Source organism: Hypomesus nipponensis, chromosome 18 (assembly GCF_054491055.1).
Source record: "Hypomesus nipponensis isolate SF chromosome 18, ASM5449105v1, whole genome shotgun sequence".
Classification (NCBI taxonomy): domain Eukaryota; kingdom Metazoa; phylum Chordata; class Actinopteri; order Osmeriformes; family Osmeridae; genus Hypomesus; species Hypomesus nipponensis.
Window position 1 is genome coordinate 18,828,531 of NC_140378.1, and position 16,962 is coordinate 18,845,492.

Below are 16,962 nucleotides of genomic sequence, written 5' to 3' on the forward strand. Positions count from 1 at the left end.
TTATCTCTCATATCACTATGAAATGAGGGCAACGTGGGGGTGGGGACCAATGAGTGGGGGGGACAGAAAACCTTGCAAAAGAGGCCCTCGAGTGAAGTGGCGTTAGAAGTCTACCTACAGTAGGCCTAGTTGATGATTGGCTGAGCGATGATGTGAGTCATGGATCACTCAAACGGCAACTCCACGTCATCTAGCACAATAGTGACAGAGCCGAACATTCTCTGGTAGTGATGAAAGGATACCAGCGGTATGTGTCAGTACCGCAAGATGGCAGTGGTAGTCAAAAATATAGAGCCAATGTTGTTGGAGAAATGTGCCTTAGTGCAATGTTATTGTGTTCAAAGATACATTTGTATCCCAACTTAAATTACAAGCCATAGCGTAGCTACATTCAGATCCAAATGGTTATCACACTAATAACAAGAACGCCTGTGAAGTTGTCCTTAATTTGGATACGTGTAGGCTATAGGCTACTTTTCTGTTGTGTGAATAAAGGTATAGGCTATATTTAACTTGCTCTGTAGTCTTGGTTGTTTTCAGTTCCATGAAGCCCGTTTTAAACAGACATGTCTATGGTTTTAAATTTGAGCTGAATGGGACGTGAGCGTTAATGGTTTCCATGGTAACCAGACACATGCCCACGGGAACAACAACAGACACTGGGTCGCGCAAAAGTAGGGAACAAAGATGTAAAGAAAGGAGATCAAGAAATGCTGGATGTAAGTGTCTATGTCATTATAATCGTCCCGATATGAGTCGCAAAACGGAACATTCTTAAATTCAAGCTTAAGTTGCCCTCAATTTCTGACTTTGTAGCAAGTTACGTAGTATTGAATTACAGCAATGGGGTCATAGTTTTTAGGTCTTGTCTCTTGTCGTGGACAATATTTCTGTGAAGGCTGAGCCGAATGGTGAATTGACTTTAAAAGTGTTGAGATGCTGTGCATCTGATCAGTTTGCTTGGACTAATAGTCTACTGTTTACAATATTGTAGCCCTTCGTAGTTTTTATTTTAATTCAAGTAATCGGTGTCCGAAGCTCTGCAAAGAAGCTGTTGGGAACGAGGTTTTTCTTAATAGTTTTTCCTCTGGGAAAATGTGACCCCTAGGCCTATTTGGTGATTCATGAGGTGGAAGATTTCCCTTGATTTGTGCTTATTTAGTAAAAAATGTCATGTTTCTCAGTAAGAAACACAAGTAATAAATTGTTACTCCTTTTGTACAACATACTAGCCAACACTTTGTTCGGCTATAAATGGCCCAAAAGGTATGCATGGATGACAGAGTTAGGATAAGGGATTTTAGTGTTTTTAATGTTTGCTGATTAAGTTAAGAGATTCAGAAGACAATCAATTGAGAACTTTGAAATAGTTTTACCCCATCTCTCAGTCTCTGTTAACAGTAATGTGGAGTTCACCGGATCAGTAGAACAGCTGTAGAGTGAGGAGCAACCTGACCATGACAGGCCTTCCAAGGCCTGGGACTGGAGTTGCAGACATGTGCAAAGAAGGAGACCAACACCTGGAGGCTGGAGAGTTAGGGAGGGCCACCGCCCTATACACCACTGCCTTCAGGACTCATGCTGGATCCACAGTCTCACACATGAGAAGCCTGGATAGGTCAAGGCTATCCGGGGTTATTTCCACTTTGGAAGACTGGCTTGATGGGCGTGGGGATGCCCCGGTGTCCATGGAAGGCCTCAACAAAGGTTTAGCAGCTGTATTCCTGTCCACATTGAGCCCCAACAATTTATCAGCCTCGCTCTTCAAAATGGAGTCTGTCCTAAAAAGTGCCAGTCAAGGCAGCGAGGAGATTTTCGCACGCTGCTCCACTCTCCTGGAAGGAAAGCGAAACCCTCGCCCCGAAGGTGCCACGCGTGTCGTTTTGGAGCTGACTCGAGCACTCGCGTGCCTGTTAGCTCACCCTCACAATCCCAAAGGTCTGACTCTTTACCTCAAGGCTTTCAGAGAAAATAAAACTGAGACGGTGATACAGGTGACGAGCCGACAGGCTCAACACTTGCCCAAAATACTGACAGCGTTCTCTGAGCAAATTTCACACAAACACAGGTCGTTGACTCCAGAGGTGAAGACTGGAAATGCTATAAAGGAGGTTGTAGGTTTCGACCCAGCGGACACCTCAGACTTCCTGGAGTTCTTGACGGAAGTTTTACCAGGGGACTCGAGAGTGCAGGAGCTGAGAGCGGCCCAGTTCTTCTCGACGGGCAGGTTCGAAGAGAGTGCGGACATTTTTTCGTCCGTCCTTAATGGTCCGCCACAGGCGAGCAGAGTCCAGTCAGGCGCAGCAGCTGAGGGCAAGGCAGGCCAGGGTGTGGCGCCAGAGAGACGAGCCAACCTGTTAACCAGCCGGGCGGCCGCCCTCTTCTCAGCGGGGGGTCGGGCCGCAGAGGTGTGCAGGGACCTGGGAGAGGCCTTCGAGGTACACCCGGCCACAGCCAGGATGGTCTTTCAGAGACTGTTCGTCGACCAGGGCACAGGAGCAGCCGTCCGCGTCCAGCTCCGCCAGCAGGCTGAAAGAGGCCTGTCTGGCTACAGGGAGACCGTTATGGCCCGACCCGACCTGCGATCCACAGAGGGCGTGGAGTTGCTGGACCCGGTCGTAGCCCAGCTGCGGGCGCTGTGCCACCTTGAGTCCGACGGGGGCGCTAGAGAGCTGAGGGTGCGCCTGGCCGACTGCCTGCTGCTACGAGGCGAACACAAAGAAGCTCTCTCCATCTGTAGCCAGCTGGCCTCCGCGGCACCGAGCCAGCAGAGCTACCAGAACACGGTCCAAGTGCTGCGAGGCTACGCCCGTCTTCTCTCCGACGACCACCGGGGGGCGCTGGAAGACTTCCGGGCTGTGATCGAGCACAACGCGCCCCATCCGTCCAGCTGCGTGCGGGCTCTGTGCGGCCGGGGTCTCCTGAGGATGACGGGCGGCCTGCTCTACCTCACGGCGCTGGATTACGCCACGGCGAGCCGCCTGCAGCCCCAGGACACGGCGTTGACGGTGCGCTGTCTGGTCCCCTGGAACCGCCGAGGGCTGCTGTGCACGGTGCTGCTAGAGCAGGGGAGGGCCATGCTGGAGGGGCACGGAGACCCCGGCGCCGCTGCCGCTGAGCCCCAGGACGAGCAGCGGGGGGAAGACACACCGACCCCTCAGAGGAAGGACAGCCACAGGGAGGGGTAAGGTCATGTCGTCGGTCGCGGGGCGTCTTCATCCTTGATTCTCAGGGCCCACTGCTGTGTGTTTTAGATGTTTCCCTGCTACAGCGAAACGGATTCAAATGAATGGGTCGTTATGAAGCTCGGACAACGACTCATTAACGACTCATTCATTTGAATCAGGTGTGTTGGAGCCGGGGAAACATCTAAAACAAGCAGGACAGAGGACCCTTAGGACTAGCTGTGAATACCTTTTGTGTTAGCAGACACGTTTTCCAAAGCGGGGAACAATTGTAGGACACTTGTTGGATTGATTGTGATTTAATAACAGGGATTTGAACTGTTTTTAGACTTCTGACACGACTGAAAAATTTGTAATCTCCCATAAAACTGGTCAGAAAATCATGCCCAACCGATTTCAGTCAATTCTTCCCTTAGAAATGAGAAGTGAATTCAGACGTCCTGTGTGTCTGTGTCTGGAGGACTACTGTAGGAGTTCACTGCCTGGCCCAGCTGCTGATGGAGCTGCAGCCTGGCTCTGCCGAGCCTCAGATCCTGGCTGCTGATGCCCTGTACCGGCTGGGCCGGGCAGAGGAGGCCCACCGCCTCCTGCTGGCCCTCGGACCCTTCACCCCACGGGCCTCAGTCCTGGCCCGCCTGGCCCTGCTCCAACTGCACCGCGGCTTCCTCTACGACGCCAACCAGGTCTGTGGGGCTCAGATGGCTGAGCGGTTAGGGAGTCGGGCTATTAAATCAGAAGGTTGTTGGTTCGATTCCCGGCCGTGACAAATGACGTTGTGTCCTTGGGCAAGGCACTTCACCCTACTTGTTTCGGGGAGAATGTCCCTGAACTTACTGTATGTCGCTCTGGATAAGAGCGTCTGCTAAATGACTCAGTGTAAATGTGAGCCAGACACCGCCATGCGATGATTGACATCTTGTTGGTGCTTGTGTCTTTTTGATAGTTTATTGTATATTCTATTTCAATTCTAAATCCCCTTAGTATTTGCTGGACTATACTGTACCTTTAGTATAGTTAGACCACATGTAAGTTTTTAAGATTCCTAAATGTTTAATGTATGCACCTTCCTGCCAAAGTAAATTCCTTGTCTGTGAATTCCTTGACTTTCATGGCGATTCAAACCCTTTCTGATTCTGACCTGTTTTAGGCACATATAGTTGGCTGATATAGGTGAAATCATAATGAAGAAGTCATGTCTGGATCTATATTGTGAATCGTTAACTATTTCCACATGACTTCCTGGAGACATCATGATGTATAACAAATGGCCTTGTAATGTTTATTATGCAACACTGTGAAACATTAGACATCTAGCTCTGACACTGTTATAACCTCGCTCAGAATTGCTGCCGCCAGATGTGACCGTTCCTCTCTCAAACCACCCAAACTGAAAGGACTCACTCTGTCCTATTTCCTGTCAGGAATGCAGGCGTGGACCCAAAAGCAGACTCCAAAAGATGTGTCTTTCCTCCTTTTATTGGAAGCAGAAAATAACATACAAAAATAGATTGTCAAAAAGCATGACTCTCACTCTTTGGCAGGACAGAGGAAAAACTAAGCACAGAACTAAAAAATCCAAGCCACTTAAAAAGCACAGAACAAACGAGGCACAGCTGAAAACAATATGTCATAATGAGAGAACAGATTAACAACCAAAAACAAGAAAACACAGCGAGGGCCTCTGGTGGCCAACAAAGGGTCTCACAACGCTGACAGTTTCCTTTTCCGTTTCCTGTCCCAGCTGCTGAAGAAGCTCACCCAGTGTGGCGACACGAGCTGCCTGCGCCCCCTGCTGGTGTTGGCCACCCCGGAGGACCGTGTTCTCCTCCAGGGCCAGTGCCACTCCGCCTCCAAACGCGTCCTGGACGGCCAGCGAGACGACCGCTCCCTCAGGGAGGCCGTGGCTTACCTGTCCATCGCCATCATGGCCTCAGGTGACTCACTGTTGGGATTGTTTTGGTGTTTTCTGACAGGAACAAGAGTTTTGGAACGGATGTTGTGTGGTACTGGTCAGCGATGCAGCGATGGTACATGTTAGCTCAATGTACATGGCAGTGCTTGTATTTGAGCCTGAAATAGGTCACACTGAGTCAAATATTCTATTTTGCATTCTAAGTTTTTGCTTTCATTCACAATCTATGGTTAAATGTATTTCATTGCTTGTTCTAATGGTATATTTAAGGGCCAAGTTAAGGTTAAGTGTTAATATATACAGTACATATGTTAAAATAGATGTATATGATCTATATGTCATCTGATTTCTTGTTGTAGGTGGCGAGGCAACAGATTCACTGCTGGAGAGGGCCAGGTGTTATGCCCTGTTGGGCCAACGTAAGACGGCCATCTTTGATTTCAGTGCCATTCTCAGGGAGCACCCTGACCATGTGCACGCTCTCTGTGGTAGAGCTTTCACCTACCTCACACTCAACCAGCAGAAGGTACAACACAGCCAATCACAGTTCCATTCAACTACATTCAGGCCAGCCCTGTAAGCAAGTCAAGCTGCTTATGTCAATTATCCAGTCAATTTGACATATTTTCCTATCGACTTACCTTCCTTTTCCAGGAGTGCACTCGGGATGTTCTGACTGCTCTGCAGATAAGCACTGACACGGTCACTAGAGACATCCTGTCACTCAAGGACAAGGCAAGAAAGCTTGTCTGCGATTGGCTGCAGCAGTACTGCCGAACCAATCTAATGGAGATCCTGGCCGTGAGGGCGGTCCCCTGCCAGGAAGAGCAGCTCAGGGAGGCGTTTTTGATTGGAGGAGCCCTGATGAAGACTGACTGCAGAGACCCCAGATGGCACCTACTCTATGTGGACATACTCCTCGCCAAAGGTAAGATGAGTTCAGCTCTGCTTAACGGATAGCCTTCTATTGAGACGTCTAGCTATGCCTTGTGGAGGACAATGCTTGTACCGTTGTACCATCGTGTTACTGATTATCTGCTGTACTGCTGATTGATTATCGCTTTGAGGAGAGGTGTCTGAGCAATGTATAAGATGTCACGTTTTCTGTGTCCGTGCGTGTGTGTGTGTCTCCCTGGATGTGTGTTTGTGGCAGGTGAGGTGAAGGCTGCAGGGGCCCACCTGAGCCAGGTGTTTGGTCGGGAGCCCAGGGAGGCTGAGGCCCAGGCCAGGCTGGGCGTGGTGGAGGCCTGGCAGCAGAACCACCGCCTGGCTGCCCTCGGCCTCAGCACGCTGGCCCAGAGGGACGCCTCCTCTCTGGACTTCCTCCTCGCCCTGGTCCCTCCCTCCCACAAGAAACGGATGGCTCAGGTAGGACAGCCTGGCGGGCAGCAAGGGGGGCAGCTGGTTTCACAGTACAATGGCAACTTTCTCATTTTTTTTTTTTACTTTACATTTACATTTATTAAGTTAGCAGATGCTTTTATCCAAAGCAACTACCAAGAGAGAGCTTTACAAAAGTCCATAGGTCACTGATCATAACAATGAGATAGCCCCAAACATTGCGGGTAGCCAAACATGAAGCATACATTGTGGAAAGCAAATAAGTCCCAAAGGGAAGAACCATAAGAGCATGTATTTAGACAAGTTACAATTAAACAACATGAACCTCAAAAAGTGCCAGAGTGTACCTGTAGAAAAAGCAAGCAACAATAAAATAATTCACAGCGAGTACAAGAAGTTAAATCAGTTCCAACTAACCAACAAGAGCAACAAGTCCCTCAAAAAGAGTCATTGTGTTCCTGGAGGAAGCTAAGATCAGGTCCAGCAAGTACCCTTGTACTCCCGGAACAATTGCGTCTTAAGCCTTTTCTTGAAGACTTTAAATATTTATACAATTGTGCTGCCTTCGGGTCTCATGACCCAAAGGTTCATAGCGAACCATTGTTGTGTTTACCCAATTTTACCCAATACAAAAACAAATAAAAATAATTTTCTTTTAACCTTCGCAATGTGTGGGTCTGAAACAGCCCAACGGTTAAAAGAAAATGCTTCACTTTGTTTTTGTATGCGCAATGACTGATGGGTCAGAATGACCCGAAGAACATAAGGGTTAAAATACATCCAATGTAGAGAATGCATTCATGATGATTCATGATGATTCATGAAACACTTTAAAGCCACAGACTAGGAGTATGCAGTATACCGGTATGAAAGCGAATACCGGAATACCGGATATATTAAGCGAATATTGGATTTTGCCATATCATGGATATCACGAAATATTAATAAATGTATTAAGTAAAGTGTTTCTGTCTGGTATAAAATATAAATCAAGTGATAGTTCAACCAACAAACAGTAGCCTATTCTGTAAGTTGTGTCGTCGAATTGTGCTAGCCAAAGGTGGAAACACTAGCAATATTTTTCACCACCTGAAAGCCATGAATGTGTGCGATATGAACAATCTACCAGAATGCATTTGACAAATCCAATGCCAGGTTGGTTAGAATTGTGAAATGTTTATTGTAGGCCAACAGAATCGAGTGTTCAGCCATGTCATAATTGTTTATAGCTCAAGCTAACTCACAACAAATATTTAACAGAGTTTTCTTGCGATCCCATAAACGTAGGCTACTGTTGAACACGTAGGCTACTGAGAAATCGCTCTTCCGTGGCAATTAAACATCTGGAAAATTCAACTCATGATGCGACACACCGGAGTTACCCAATCCAAATACGTCCAAGTGCGGTAGATTAGCCGATTGCATTGTCATGCGGTTTAAAAATAATAAATATATTGTGATATATATATCGTTACCGTCAATGCATGATAAACATTTAGGCCATACCGCCCTGCCCTAAAACAGACTAATGATGATTCATGAAACACTCTAAAGCCACAGACATATGACGTAGACAGACTAATGATGATTCATGAAACACTCTAAAGCCACAGGCGTCTGTGTGACCCCCTGTAGGCGGCCGCCCAGGAAGCCAGCAGCGTGTCATCTAACGGCCACTGGGACAAAGCCCTGTCTCTCCTCACGGTGGCCGTCCGGGCCATGGGCGAGTCCAGACTGCAGTACCTCCGCCAGCGGGCCGCCTGCCTCGCCCAGCTGGGCCTCCACGAGCGGGCCGTGGCCGACCTGGACCGGGTCATCCAGACCCACGCCGGGCCCAAGGCGGAGGAGCCCCAGCTGTGGGCGGAGGACCTCTGTCGGCGAGGCCGCAGCCTGGTGTTGAGCTCCCGAGAGGGGCCCGGCCTGGAGGACTTCACCCGGGCCCTGGAGCTGCACCGAGACCAGGCCCTGCGGTGTGTGGAGGCCGGGCTGGGGAGGGCCTGCCTGGCCGAGTGCTTCCTCAGGGGGGCGCTGCAGAGCTACGGGGAGCAGCAGCTGGCCAGAGCCTGGGGCCTGCTGGAGAGTGGCCTGCTAGTGGACGGCGAGCACGCGGAGCTACGCAGGCTCAGGGGGAAGGTCAAACGAGAGGTATCCAGCCCTTGCTTGGTTCACTAGGGACAGACGGCTCGCTATACCGATGAGACACCCCTGCTGTGTGGTGCTGTGAAGATGATGATGAGGATGATGATGATGATGATGATGATGAGGATGATGATGATGAGGATGATGATGATGAGGATGAGGATGATGAGGATGATGATGAGGATGATGAGGATGAGGATGATGAGGATGATGGAATACTACTGGATTCATGATGTATTGACTTAGCATAATGCTTTCATCCAAAGCAACGTACAAAGAGGGGCATTCAAACCATGGACCTCTAGATAGGTAAATGCTCTACCAGTGAGCTATGGCTGCTACCCTTTCTCCCGTTCGCTCATTGCAGGACAGTTACATGAGGTAATGCTACACTCACAAGCAGTGTGTGCCACTAGTCACACACTGCAAGTGGCTGTTCCTGGAGATGAGAAGGTGAGTGATGCTCAGGGGGCAGGAGGGTGAATAGTAATGAGGACAGTACTGGCTGTCTTGGTACTGCACATTCTGAGACGTCTTTACACTTCCTGCTGTAGGGAACAGTCACAAGTCTCTCCTCTCTCGAATCTTAAAGGATTCGACTCTATTCCAAAGGACTTTTTAAATAATGGTGACATACAGGGTCTTCAGATTTAGACAAAATGATTGTTACGTAGTATTTCAGTCTAACTATGCAATAATGTCTGTGCTGTTATTGTGTGGGGGTGTAATGAGTCTAGTAATTCACAAGTACCCTTCAGCATTGTTTATTCCAGTTTATTTGATCAATCATTGCGTAATAAACCAAATCAAATCTGCAGCAATTATTATTCAGGTGTTCAAGTGATGGGAAGTGATCTGTGATCTGTAACATTTATCTTAGCACAACTCACTATTATTATCCTTCACTGGTATAGCATGTGGACGTTAATTGATAAATCAATACATTTTATGTGACTCAAAGATTATATAAATATATATATATATATTTAAAGTGCCCGTGTGCAGGTTTGTCATTATGTAAAATGGGAAGACACTTTTATTTATCTCTTTCTCTACTCATTATCTCAGTCATGACTGGAACATGAACTTGAAATAATAAACAATAACTAGGTGAGTAAGTGAATCCTTGACATAAAAATAAATGGCTTAAAAAACAAGGAATGTAGTCAACTCGATAATGAAATGATTGCAGTAATACTTCACAAAGCCTGACATACATTAAACTTGTGTATGTTCTCTGATTGTGACGTCACAATGATTAGCGTTAGGCGCTCACAGTTATGTACTGGGGTTCCATGTTGCCAAAGTAGGATTTCTCCCATTCGCTCATGAGGTCGAAGTGCATCGGACGGTCGCAGAAGGTGCAGGAAAAGGTTGCCGGGCTGTTCTGCATAAGCCCCACCTCCTGCCACACCTCCACCAGTTTATCTGCCGATCAGAAGGGTTATCATGCGTTAGTCACAATAGGAGATCAGCAAAACTAGCTCTCTAGCGTCATTCACTATCCCCTAGTGAACGGCAGTGAGTGCACCATATATCAGCATGAGTGAACAAAATGAATGAGCAATTTCCGGCTTTGATTTAAATTCCCTGAATCGGAGAGCACTCGATGTTATCATTGAGTGCTCATGTTATCAACACAACATTATTCAGAAATGGCAACATTCTAGCTGTGAGAGTGAGATGCCGCTAGATAAAATGTTCTGTTGCTAGGGAGGTTGAGTAAAAATGTGGCTACTGTTGCTAGGCTACCCTTGCTAGTTAAAAAAGTCAAACATTGCATTTGAACAGTCAGTAGCCAATTATAAAGTCAGGGTGCCAGTCTATAAAGAAGCCTGTTCAGTAGCAGGATTCAGAGGCATCGCTAACATTAGAAACGGACCAATCATTTTGAATTTGAAACTTGTGACCTTTTGATCGGCAGTCAATTGCTCCACCATTGATCTATACCCATCCCTCAAGACTTCTCTGTCAGGGTTACTTGGTCAGGGTTATGTTTAAAAAGAAAGAATCGATGACCAAGGAACACACTTGTGTCACATGACACTTGCTAGCTCACTGGATGAGTGGGCTGAGGCCTTTACTGCAGCGGCCTGGATTTGAATCCAGCCTTGGCCCTTTGCTGCATGTCCTCCCCTCTCTCGCTCTCTCTCTCTCTCTCTCTCTCTCTCTCTCTCTCTCGCTCTCTCTCACCCTGCCTTTCCTGTTGCACTTCACTTCAAAACTGTCCAATAAACCATGAAAAAAATCAAATATATATATAACTCATCCTGTCAGTCACTTACCCACAAAGTACTCCATCATGGCGGGGTTGTGGTGAGGTGAGGGAGCCAGGCGTAGTAGCTCCTCGCCTCGGGGCACGGTGGGGTAGTTGATGGCCTGGACGTAGATGTTGTGTTTCTCCAGCAGGATGTCGCACACCCTGGAATTGAGCTCTGCGTCTCCCACCTGGGTACATTTAGACATTTAGCAGACGCTCTTATCCGGAGCGACTTACTTACTGTAGGCAACCTTCAGATTACTAGTCCGATTCCCCTAACCGCTCAGCCATCTTACTGGCTGAGCGGTTAGAACCAGCAGGAGGGAGCGTGTCTCACCACAGGCCTGATAGAACTGGTATCACTAGTCGAGCTCATTTAAAACCAGTCAAAAACATTTTCAGGATACATGCATGTCGTTGGTACAGATATAAGAGGCGAAATCTTTTGAATGTAGCTTTTTTAAGACTATTAGGGATGTGTGTGAAATATTGAGATATTCTGGTGGGAACATACTGGGAAACATGTCTAAAGTAAAAAAAAAAAAAAAATCTGACGTTTTTTAAAACAAGCTCTGTTAAACTGTCAATATTAGAGTTGTGCTGCGAGGACAGTGATGGAACAGTAAGATCTCTCACCCGTATAGGGATGATATGACTGGGGCAGTTGACCACCGGCAGGCCCTTGTCCATGAGCAGTTGCCTCATGTGTTTAACGTTCCTCTGGTGGGCCCTTCTCAGCGCATGGCCCTCTGGGCCCCTGAGGACCTTCACAGACTCCAGGGCCCCTGACAGCACCATGGGGGGCAGGGAGGTGGTGAAGATGAAGCCTGCGGCGAAGGAGCGGACTGTGTCCACCAGGGCGGCGCTGCTTGCTATGTAGCCTCCCACACATCCAAAGGCTTTTCCTTATCGGGGAAAAAAAAGTGAAGCTATGAGTATGACACGCATGGGCTGATAGCTATCTTGTGTTCCTGCAGCTTATGTTTTGACTTTCACAGTGTCAAGATTAGTACTCAGGGCAACTTTCCCACTGATCCGTATACATGCTCACTGCATGTTCCTCTTATCTATCTGGCCAGATGGGTTGTACCACGCATATTCACAGCTGATAATTCCTCTGCACCGAGCAGAGGAAGCTTCTCTGTCCTCAGTTGACTACAGTCTGCAGGGGTCAAAGTAAATTGCTGCATTTTCAGTGGCATACATTAGATGTGCTATCGGGTGTACAAGCACAAGTGTTGATTGGCTGTATAGGGCAGAAGCTAAAAGGAATGTCTGTTGCCTCAATCTCATCTATTTGTGTTTATCTTGCCCTAAAATTTTACAGAGACACACACAATACGGAGACAGGCACAGACAAGTTCTCAAGTTTTATGCATTTGCATTTACGTTAACAACGTGTAAGTGTAAGAATAAATACACAACAACAGCATGATAACCGTTAGCACATTATCATATCACAGTGGTTTGCAGAATGCCGTTGTGCTATGTGGGATTCTAATGACTTCTAACAGTTTTCCCTCGTAGTACATTTACATTTAGCAGACGCTCTTAACCAGAGCGACTTACAGTAAGTACAGGGACATTCCCCCCCGAGGCAAGTAGGGTGAAGTGCCTTGCCCAAAGACACAATGTCCTTTGGCACGGCGGGGAATCGATCCGGCAACCTTCCGATTACTAGCCCGACTCCCTTACCGCTCAGTCATCTAACTCCAAATTATTTACAGAGTATAGGCTACTGTAAATCATTTGTGGGGGGGGGAGAATCAAGTTTTGTGGGAAGAAGAATCAAGTTTTGACCTACCAAGGGTTCCGGAGATGATGTCAAGCTTGTGCATGATGTTGTCCCTTTGGCCGACTCCTGCTCCGCTTGCGCCGTACAGGCCCACGGCGTGCACCTCGTCCACGAACGTCAGAGCTCCGTACCTGTGGGCCACGTCACAAAGCTCCTCCAGGGGACAGATCTCACCTGCAGGCACACGCACAAAAACGGGACTATTAGGTGCGTTCGACTTCATGCAGCGCCGGCGGCGCCAACAGTCGGCTGCAGCCGGCGCTGCATGAAGTCGAACGCACCTATTAATAGAGTCACGTGTTCACACACGTCTACGAAGAAAAAAAAAACTAACATTCAGCGTTTTTGTTTTCGAAACACAGCAAGAATTGTTGACTTTTTAGCACTCCATGATGGCATACTTTGTGCAGTTTCGGAAATAGTATAATAGAATGGTGTTGAATTAGAAGTCTTATCCATTGAAAACATGATTTTGGGATTGAGCAACTGCTACAAAAAGACTCAAAGACTGAATTCAACAAACCAAAAACCCAACAAAAATCTAGTGACAATTACCGTCCATTGAGTGCACGGTTTCGAAGGCCACGATTTTAGGCGTCCCAGGGTTGGAGCGTCTCAGCAGTTCCTCCAGGTGTCTGCTGTCGTTATGGCGGAAGATGTGGCGCTTGGCACCGCTGTTCCTGATGCCCTGAATCATCGAAGCGTGGTTCCCCATGTCAGAGTAGATCTCACAGCCTGTGCGTCAGACACAAAATGCCACAAGGCCCCAAAGAATGAACTCTCATCCGTGTCAACTCGCATAACTTTCTCTCTGCAGCTGTACTTGCACCGCCACAGTCTGAGTCTTTCTGTGTAAAGCGGTTTTCTCCCAAAAAAATACTTTAATTGATCAAAAACGATGTTACTGTGAGTTCACAATGGCGTTCACACTGTTCTCAGGGGTTTTATAGAGAAGGTAAGAAACATTTAACGACATTGTCAGGAGGTTATGTCTGATGTTTGCCTCTTTCCAATCATGCCACCTTGTCCTCTTCCTACAGTATCAATACCAAACCACTGGTCTCTTCTTAGGTCAGGCTTACCACTGTATAATAAAAGCTCTGCAAACCAGAACATTAAAAGTCCACATTCTATTATATTTCTATTTTGAGTTTGCAGTACCTGGCAGCATTTTAGCCATGGTGAAGAGTGTGGAGTCATTGGCCACGAAGCAGGAGGAAAAGACCAGCGCAGCGTCTTTCTGGTGTAGCTCTGCTAGTTCCACCTCCAGGGCCACGTGGAAGTTACTGGTGCCGGAGATGTTCCTGGTGCCCCCAGCGCCCGCGCCATGCCGGTCCAGGGCATCCCTGACGGCACACACAAACAAAAGGAAACAAATGTTCAACTTGGGAGTCCATTTACAACACGCTTCTCGAAACCAGCAAAAGAGGATGTGGTTAGAAAAACGTTTTGAGGGTAGTAATATTTGAATGTTTGGCTTGTGTTCTTAAACAAAAGTCTGAGTATTCAGACTTCAGGAGTCAGATGGCTTAGCGGTGAGGGAGTTGGGCTCGTAATGATGTTGTGTCCTTGGGCAAGGCACTTCACCCTACTTGCTTCAGGGGGAATGTCCCTGTACTTACTGTAAGTCGCACTGGATAAGAGCGTCTGCTAAATGACTAAATGAAACGAAATGAAAATGAGTCTGAGTATCACAGTTTAAAAGGTGAAAGATCCAACTACATCTTCTTTTGCTGGCAAAAAAAGAGGATGTGGTTGGATCTTTCACCTTTTAAACTGTTACTCAATACTCAGACTTTTTTTTAAGAACACAAGCCAAACATTAAAATATTACTACCCTCAAAATGTTTTTATTTATGTATTTATAATTTTTTTGTCCAATAGGCCTTCAGAGATTGACTGGATTTACCTGATCCCCTGCAAGACCCGCGGGTGTCGACTCATCCCCAGGTAGTCATTGCTGCACCACACCGACACGTGGGCCCCCTCCCGCCCGGACACAGAGTAATCCTCAGCGAATGGGAAGACGTCTGCACTTCTGTTCACCGTTTTGAAGACGCGATATGTGTGGTCTTGTTTCTTCTCGCTGATTTTCCCATCGAAGAAGCCATCATAGTCAAAACTGGGTCCCACTGGAGAGGTAAAAGGTAGTGTCCTTGATTTCTTGGCCAAGTGATTTTAATAATTTGGTGCCCCTTGCTGTTAAATTGTTATCAGAGTATGGTAGGAATACTAGCCAAGTAGTCTAAGATGTAGGCCTAGTAATAGTCATAACAGTCGATCGGTAATAACATTAGTCATTTTTATGTTTTTCCATGAAATTGATTGCATCATGATTTCTCCAGTAACCATAGTGTATGGGAGGTTGTAAAATTGGGTTTTAGAATGACTAAGTCCTATCTTTAGGCTTCACCCATGTTATCCTTGAGCAGGTGGGACACAGTGCTTGGTTGGACCGAAGGCCAGACTGTCTCCTTAAGACCCTTTAGGAGGGAACTCATCGCTCCTGTCGACAGAGAGACAAAATAAGTTAATGGTGTGGTTCACAACTTTCACTATCCATATTTCACACATCGTTTACACATTGGGATAGTGTCTGTAACTTTCCATTTAGTCTTTCTCAGTACCTGTGTTTGATTCAACGTCCTCCTGAACCTCCGCGCTAGCCTTCACCATGCCCATCTGAGAGGACACGAAGGGACAGCCATTTGATATGGACACGGCCACCTGAGTGGCTGACTTTGCTAAATGGCGTTTAGAGTCCAACCCCAGGGGCAGGTGACCAGCTGATCGGCTGGAGGAGATGCCCGTCTTGGTCTCAGTGAAAGACGAGGCACAGATGGTGATCTGGCGAGCCACGATGGGGCATCGATAAGCCAGGGAGAGGAGAGCGGCCCCTGTTCGGCGTAAAGCCGGCTTGTGGCTTGACTTCAGGAATGGGCAGTGATGCAATAAGGCAGCCATGGCAATTTTACTGAATGCTGTTTAACTGAAGAAACACAGAGAACACATAATGTAACTCAATGATGGAACAATATAGGTGTAGAATCAGTCTATGTTAGAAAATGTATCATTTCATCAAAAATACCAATTAAGTAGGCCTAATTCCAGTAGTCCAGTATTGGTTCCACGTAAATATTTTGTTTACAGAGCTTTCATACTGTAAACATGTTGTTAAGTATGTATTTGTGAACAGTGTGGCCCATTAGACATGTTTGATACGAAGTGAAATTTAGGTGCGTCTTCCCTGAGGGCGCGACAGCTGAACTTATCTTTCCCCCGCAGGCACGCGCTGTCCGTGGTCTGCGAAGTGCTGAACAAAGATTTCTAGGAAGACGACGTAATTCTACTTTCGCTGTGGTCGATTAGAGCAGAGCAGCAATCCACTGTATAAAATCGACTAAAGTATTCCTATAGACTAGAGCAATAACGTGGAAGCCTTTCTACTTTTGGAAACGAAAGGACCCCGATTTGCAAACACAAAGTAACGCCTAGCCTTTTTGGGCCATCCATATAGGCAGAATATAATTATAAAAATAACCAATTCAAAGTGATATTTGAATTATAGCTTGCTGTCCGATGTCTGACCTCCTGACAGTAAAAATGTCATAAAAAGGGAGACTGCAGTGTGAAGATAAAGCAATTCTCAGGATATGTGCTTCACTCTTGTGTTTTTTAGGGTTGGCGACAAGATCTTCTCTCTTGGAAGAAATGCACCTATTGGACCTACACTGTAGGACAGAAGTGCGTGTCTTTTTTAATAGCCTTATACATTTTACAGACCATTTGAGGTCATACAAAACCTTTATTCCTTATTAGTAGTCTAACTTAGTTGGAAAATATTATATTAATAAATATAAAAAAACTGACAAAGAACTCAGATCAAACATTGTTAGGGTTACGAACGTTTGTATTAAAAGGGTTACCAAAATGTTACAGGTTATATTGTTAAAAATCAATATGACCCCAAAACATTTTAAATAAAAAATAATTCTGAAAACCTCACCTGTTGACCTGCACTGAGGACGAACTTCAAGCATCAGAAGACTAAGTGTTGGAATAGCGTCAGAAGTTATTATGATGACGTTCATTGCATCATGCAATAATCTACTGGGTTCACACCCTAGAAGAGGCGTTACGGTTAATGTGTGGCCAATGGCAGAAACTTGTGAAGATGACTCTTAATAATGACAAATAATATTCAGCTAAACTTTATTGATGACCGGCAATGTTATAGTGTTTGATTTAATTGCGTTCTTTTTCTTCATCTCATCGTCATTAACATCCTTATCATCATTGTGGGATTTTCACTGTAATCGTCTATCTTCAT

General features: G+C 46.5%; 2 protein-coding genes across 3 annotated transcripts; one reads left to right on the top strand and one right to left on the bottom strand.

The window, feature by feature from the left end:
* The first annotated feature begins 596 nt into the window (after nucleotides 1-596).
* Nucleotides 597-9,351, top strand: ttc34 (tetratricopeptide repeat domain 34). 2 transcript variants are annotated; one of them, XM_084679662.1, is made up of 8 exons: nucleotides 597-719; nucleotides 1,389-3,184; nucleotides 3,646-3,868; nucleotides 4,927-5,119; nucleotides 5,457-5,623; nucleotides 5,752-6,025; nucleotides 6,251-6,465; nucleotides 8,074-9,351. In XM_084679662.1, exons 2-8 carry the CDS (start codon nucleotides 1,458-1,460, stop codon nucleotides 8,608-8,610), a joined length of 3,336 nt encoding a protein of 1,111 aa, XP_084535788.1. In that variant the 5' UTR covers nucleotides 597-719; nucleotides 1,389-1,457; the 3' UTR covers nucleotides 8,611-9,351. The 2 variants fall into 2 exon arrangements, with proteins under 2 accessions (XP_084535788.1, XP_084535789.1); XM_084679663.1 differs by having other exon boundaries at nucleotides 610-719; nucleotides 1,402-3,184.
* alas2 (aminolevulinate, delta-, synthase 2) lies at nucleotides 9,336-16,746 on the bottom strand. Its single transcript, XM_084679664.1, has 10 exons — nucleotides 16,639-16,746; nucleotides 15,260-15,621; nucleotides 15,046-15,138; nucleotides 14,542-14,764; nucleotides 13,794-13,978; nucleotides 13,188-13,367; nucleotides 12,642-12,806; nucleotides 11,474-11,742; nucleotides 10,863-11,025; nucleotides 9,336-10,005 (listed from the first exon to the last, which is right to left on the bottom strand). The coding sequence occupies exons 2-10, from the start codon at nucleotides 15,594-15,596 to the stop codon at nucleotides 9,842-9,844; spliced, it is 1,779 nt and encodes a 592-aa protein (XP_084535790.1). The 5' UTR covers nucleotides 15,597-15,621; nucleotides 16,639-16,746; the 3' UTR covers nucleotides 9,336-9,841.
* Between the last annotated feature and the right edge of the window lie 216 nt (nucleotides 16,747-16,962).

Bases quoted from the DNA above. Each gene is read 5' to 3' on its own strand.
- ttc34 (XM_084679662.1), top strand. From the start codon at position 1,458: ATGACAGGCCTTCCAAGGCCTGGGACTGGAGTTGCAGACATGTGCAAA. The intron at 5,120-5,456 runs GTGACTCACTGT...TTCTTGTTGTAG, and splicing joins CATCGCCATCATGGCCTCAG to GTGGCGAGGCAACAGATTCA. The intron at 6,026-6,250 runs GTAAGATGAGTT...TGTTTGTGGCAG, and splicing joins GGACATACTCCTCGCCAAAG to GTGAGGTGAAGGCTGCAGGG.
- alas2 (XM_084679664.1), bottom strand. From the start codon at position 15,596: ATGGCTGCCTTATTGCATCACTGCCCATTCCTGAAGTCAAGCCACAAG. The intron at 13,979-14,541 runs GTAAATCCAGTC...GTGTGCCGTCAG, and splicing joins CGGGTCTTGCAGGGGATCAG to GGATGCCCTGGACCGGCATG. The intron at 11,026-11,473 runs GTGAGAGATCTT...AAATGTACCCAG, and splicing joins GTCATATCATCCCTATACGG to GTGGGAGACGCAGAGCTCAA.